The sequence below is a fragment of the Rhagoletis pomonella genome, unplaced genomic scaffold (genome assembly GCF_013731165.1).
Source record: "Rhagoletis pomonella isolate Grant_MI unplaced genomic scaffold, Rhpom_1.0 Rhpom_scaffold_00011, whole genome shotgun sequence".
In the NCBI taxonomy this organism is placed as follows: Eukaryota; Metazoa; Arthropoda; class Insecta; order Diptera; family Tephritidae; genus Rhagoletis; species Rhagoletis pomonella.
Genome location: NW_023458565.1, coordinates 15377114 through 15382844, shown reverse-complemented (window position 1 = coordinate 15382844; position 5731 = coordinate 15377114). Strand labels below are relative to the sequence as shown.

The window sequence follows — 5731 nt, the reverse complement described above, 5'->3', positions numbered from 1 at the left end:
AATCTGAGACAATTTGGGTTAATAAGTGATAAAGTAAAATATTGTTGCACATATCCTGAAGGGAATCAGAGTTTTCCGATCAATAAATATTGATTTTGAAGAATTCTGAAATATTTCTGCGAAAAATAGTTTCTTTCCTATATAAAATACAATTAAAACTTGGGACGCTTTAAGCGACCTCTAAATATTTTTGATTAAAAAATAAAAAAAAGACAGGGGCTTATTTTATTCGATACAGAACAATCCTAGGAGGTGAGAGCATTCAATTTTAGACTTTATTTTTTTACATGCATTTTTGGACCACCCTAATCTATGTATATATTATAATTTTTTACTTTTTAATCCAGTTTTATTGAGAAATAAGCTTTAATATCGGCCTTCCACTGATTATAAGCGCCGACCATTAACTTAAACATATATTCGCCTGTTGGCACTGGAAAACGTGCAAACATTTCCTCGTGAAGTACCAGATTTTTCACAATGATATCATGCTAAAAGGAATGAAGAAAACCAGAATTAGTTGCAGATTTCCAATTCCAAGCGTAAGTTCACATACAGCATACGGACAAGTATGATTAATATTTGATTCCGTCAGAAGAAGATCAAGAAAGATTTTAAGAAAAGGAAAACGTCTACGATTAGCCATGAAGCCACAGAAATCGGCAGTGACATTGTTGAGGAACGGACGATAACCGCTTGCTTTCTTAAAAATGCTTACATTTATCTGAAAAGCAAAAAAATTGGTTTAATAAATAAATAATTTTTTTATGTATGTATTTAACTTTTCTTTGTACTTACACTGACATTATTCACCGGTAATTGAAACAGTTTCACATAGAGAGATAATGCAATTACTCCTCGTTTTACTACCGTTAATCGGCAACTGCGAAAATCTGCAAATGGTTTATCGAAAGATTTGCATACCACGTTTGTTAATTTTATGAAAGCATCCGCTGATCGAAATAATATAAGAAATAATATTAGCGTTACACAAAACCATTTACCCCGTGTTGACCACATTTCATTGCAAAATAAATAAATATTTTAAATAAATTTCACATTAGGCGTACTACAAGTAACCTGTGCGTCAATTCGTTAAGAATAATTGCCAAAATATAGTAATCATTGATTGGAAAAGTACTTAATTTGAAAATAATTTATATGCTTTTAGTATAATGGATATGTACAGGCGCGTAGCCAATTGTGGGGTAGGGGATTTCAAACCCCAAAATTATTTACTCGTGCCATTTATATGTACGTATTTCCGAATGAGATCTCTATGCTTAAAATATGTTGGTTCTACCAAGCGATTTCCGAGCTTAGTGAGAGCTTTATAGTTCTGGAGCTAAGCAGTGGTGTGACCAGGATTTTGGAAAGATCCCTTCGACCAAGAATGGGGACACATAATGACCAGATGTTACGACTGTGAATAATGTTCTCAGGGCAGTTGGGTCTACGCAACCGAAACGATCCAGATTTATATCAGGCCACTCCATCAGTCGTCACTCCAGCAATTTCTATGATGGTAGAACTACAACAAAAGCAACCAAGAGTAAGCGAAATGGAATGATTTCCAAAGAAATGTATAATCTTCTCCACAACTAGAGCTTCATATGGCACCACGTAGCTCGCTTAGGGCAGAAAAAGTTCACAATTGGCTCCTCTCATAAAAGTTGAACGAACTGGTAGTAAGCTCATCATCCAGTCGACAGTGAATGTAGAGATTGCTGGTTGATGACCTGCGTTAAGGTTAAAGCCTTCCCTTAAGCCATCTACTAAAGTCGACCTACCGATCATTGACTGCATTCCCAGCAGATCAGAATCCATTGGTATTAGTATACATACACAGGTTGTAGGTGTTTCCAATCCGAATTGAGAAATTGCTCCAATGGTCCGAGTGCTATAAGCAAAATGAGAGATTTTTCGAGTGAAACGCGTGTCGACTTGGATTTTTAACTTTGGACCATGGCAATTTTTGAATACAGTTTTTCGCATCCTCCCCACAGGCTAATCGGACATGCAAATGATGTGGTGCCGGGTCATCTTTCCACAACGATTAGCGTAACCTTAGAAGAAGCCACTCAATAGGTCAGTCTGTTGGAAGTCAAAGCACTAAAGCAGTGGGGTATTCTTTATAAGCTCTTAGACTGAGGGAAAAAACTGTAAACTAGTCAGCGATTGCAAATACAAGTTAAGATCAATCAGAATCCTTATGGTAACAATAGGGCCAATAAGAGCCACGATCACGGAACACTGGTCTCTTGGTGGAAATGGGATAGGTCTCGCGTACCATCGCCGGTGCTGCAGCTGTGGATTGTTGATTGATCGGCAAGCCCAAATAGTTTTCTAAAAATTCTGAATAAAAAGTAAGAAATTGTGATGAAACTTTGTTTTATTATATAAAAAACATGTAACAAATAAATTGTCAAAAGTTGTTAATATTTATGTGGGTGTCGCATAGTTATGATAAGCACTATATATCAAATTTTTTTATTAGCGGTGGAGGGCAGAATTTATCATTCAAATTAGAAACAACCCCTTTCACCCTGTCGAGTGTATCGATTACCTCGAAAAATTATACATAGATTAAATAACCGTTGTATGTATACGTCGCATGTACCATATATGTACATATGTATGTATATGTGTGAGTCAATCCATGTCGAATCGACCAATGGTTGGAATCGACCTTTTTTTGATTTGGATGAATTTTATTCAGAACTTTTCTTTTATCATATAACGAAGTTCTGCCAAAGAAAACACGATTTTTTTTTTGTAAATTTAGCACAATTCTAAATTTCAAAAATTACGGAGCTGCAAAATTATTTTTAGATTATCTCAAAAACTATTATAGTTACAAAAATAGTTCTAGTGTCAATTTACAGGTGACATTAGCTATAAAAAAGTTATTAAAAAAACAAATTTTAAGAATTTTTAAATAAAAAAATTTTAAAAGCAAAGACTTATAAAAACTTTCGGCCGATTTTCTTTAATACCGTACCTCCTACTACTCTTAAAAGGCCCTGAAAATTTCAAGAAGGTTTTTTAAGATACATATGAATATTTGAACTTTGAAAAAAAAAAGTTACCAACTGTAAATAAAGTTACGCTAAACAATTTTTATTAAACTAAAATTTATTTTTAATTTAGAGTTTGCAATAAAATTGTTGTTCAAGTTCAAACAATCATATCTTAAAAAAAAAATTTCACGGTCGTTGAAAATCATTTAGAGGTATTATAAAAAAAATGTTGAACCAAAAATTTCTATAAGTTGTTGCTTTTAAAATTTTTTAAATTCCAAAATTCTGTAATTTGTTTATTTTTGATTTGTTTTATACAAATATTTTCATATAACCTAAATTATCACCTTTAAAATTATTATAGCGACTTCGACTTTACTGGAAGTATCCTAAAAGTACAGTGTGAAGAATGATCTCGAATTATTTTTTCTTCAATAGTGAGTATGGTCTACACTTCAACAAAGTGGGTGACTGCAAATATGGTACATAATATTTTCTCGTGAACATGCCCTTCTTAGTCATAGTGAAAATAATATTAATTTCACGAAACAGAGGAGGAACTTCGCCATAATTTATGAGCTCCACAGGCAAATATATCTTATGTCAAAACACATAAGCATAAAACAATCCACTTGGATCAATAATCAAGACAATTAAATTTGTAAATTTCACTTTTGTTGTTTCTATGTATATTCATGCAAGGGTTTATATCAAAATCAACTTCCTTCAAATGCTCATCCTAAAAATAATAAATTACCATTGTTTACACCATCATTCCTCATTTCATAAGCCCAATAAATATTTGCAAATATTAAATGTTAACAAAAGTTTAGCAATCGACACACATACATACATCCATACATACATACATTCAAATGTACATACATGCATACAATTACTTGTAGTTACATATGTATGTCTGCCTGTGTGCGCTTGTGATTGCCTGGAATGGCTTTCAAACAAATCAGCTATTTGTTTAAATTTCAACACTTTTCATACTGCATAGTCTTCTTCTCGCTTACAATTGAAAACACTGAGCATTTACCAAAGTGATTTCCGTTTTCATCGAATGATAAACAACAACCCAAGCAAAACACACACGATCACACTACTTGACAGCCAGCGGAGTTTACTTGTATGCATTGGCAGCGAAATGCTCAATAAACCGTGTGATTTTCTTTTCTTTTCTTTTTGGTCAGTAATGAAAATAAAACGATTAAAAACGAATTATAAACAAACAAATGAAATTAATAATCGAAATATCCAAATAAATATTGGCAGCTTCACATAAGAGGAATAAAGAAAGGCGACGCAAATCTAGGCAGCGTTTTAAGAATACACATATATGTATGTATGCATAGGTACATATGTGTGCGTAAATATTAGGTTCGTTCGCGTAGCTGTTAATTGTTCATGTTTAACCAAAACTTACAAGTTTTTGCGTTCGCGTACGCAAAAAACTTCCAAAGTAGGGGAAATTGAGAGAGCAAAGTGACATTTCATTTTGAGGGGAAGCTGCTGGTTTCTGTTGGAAAAATTTTTGCCAACAGCAATTTGCCAACAGGAAAACAGCTGATCAAAAACAGCTGGTTGGCATTTACGCAAATCACAAAATTGAATTTGATGATTTGGAAGTTAAAAATTACAAAATGCGACTAATTAAACTTGTAAGAAGTAAGTAGTTATTTGTTTTATCAATAAACTGTGCCAGGATACCACTTTGTAATGAGTTTTCGAACGTTTTAAATTTTACACTTTTGAATGTAAACAAAAATTATATCAGCTGTTCGTCTAACTTGCAAGTTTCTGCAAATTTTCTGTTCGCGTACTATTTTGGATATTTCTCTCTTGTGAGCGAACAGATGACATTTCGCCGGAATTTGGCAGTTGGTTGGTTTCTGTTGGAGATTTTAAACGAACGCACCTATTGACTTTTTATACAACGCAGACAAGTGGCCGTTATGTATGGGCCACACTCATCCTCAAATGTTTGCAGGTATGTATGTATGTAAGTAAGTATTCGTACTCGTGTGCTATTAAATACGCCCATTTCTTACTCAACTTTTGTAGCCCTTCCTCCACCTCCTCCTTAGCAAGCATAACAAATAAAATTAAACATATTGCAGTGAGTTCATAAAATTATTACCGTGATGAAGTAGGTGGCGAAGACTAGGTCCATATGTGCGCGAGCCAACAGAGTCCATAAAAGGAATATACATACATATGTATGTACATATTTACTTTCATATGTTTGCATTAGGGCTGTGCGATTAATTGATTACTCAAAATTTTAATTAATCATAAAGTAAATAACTCAGTTTTTCGATTAATTAGAAATTATGATTACTCAAAAGTTCAGTTACTCGAGTAATCAAGATTTTTGATTAACCAAAAACAAAAATATTTGAGTAATTTGCTTTATGATTAATCAACATTTCGAGTAAAATGAGTAATTAACATTTCAACTCTTTACATATGTATAAAGTAGTTAAAGTTCCTTGATACTTTGAAAACAACGTTTCTGTTTTCAAAAATTAAAACAAAAATTTTTTTTCATATACAGAATGTAAAAAAGAAAATAAGCATTTTCCAAAGCAAACTCTTTTAACGAGCAAACTTATTTTTTTTTGAGTAATCATATTTCAAGTAACTCGATTAATCATCGTTTTGAGTAATCAAAATCTTGATTACTCGAGTAATTGATTAACCGA

The 5731-nt window shown here is 32.8% G+C and overlaps 1 protein-coding gene across 1 annotated transcript; it reads right to left on the bottom strand.

Moving 5' to 3' along the window:
• Positions 1-338: 338 nt before the first annotated feature.
• On the bottom strand, positions 339-1020 carry LOC118747182. The gene is made up of 4 exons (XM_036481172.1): positions 1005-1020; positions 799-953; positions 557-724; positions 339-491 (listed from the first exon to the last, which is right to left on the bottom strand). Exons 1-4 carry the CDS (start codon positions 1018-1020, stop codon positions 339-341), a joined length of 492 nt encoding a protein of 163 aa, XP_036337065.1.
• Positions 1021-5731: the final 4711 nt, after the last annotated feature.

Coding starts and splice junctions, on each gene's coding strand:
- LOC118747182 (XM_036481172.1), bottom strand. Junction 725..798: donor TACCGGTGAATAATGTCAGT/GTAAGTACAAAG, acceptor TTTGCTTTTCAG/ATAAATGTAAGCATTTTTAA. Junction 492..556: donor ATCATACTTGTCCGTATGCT/GTATGTGAACTT, acceptor CATTCCTTTTAG/CATGATATCATTGTGAAAAA.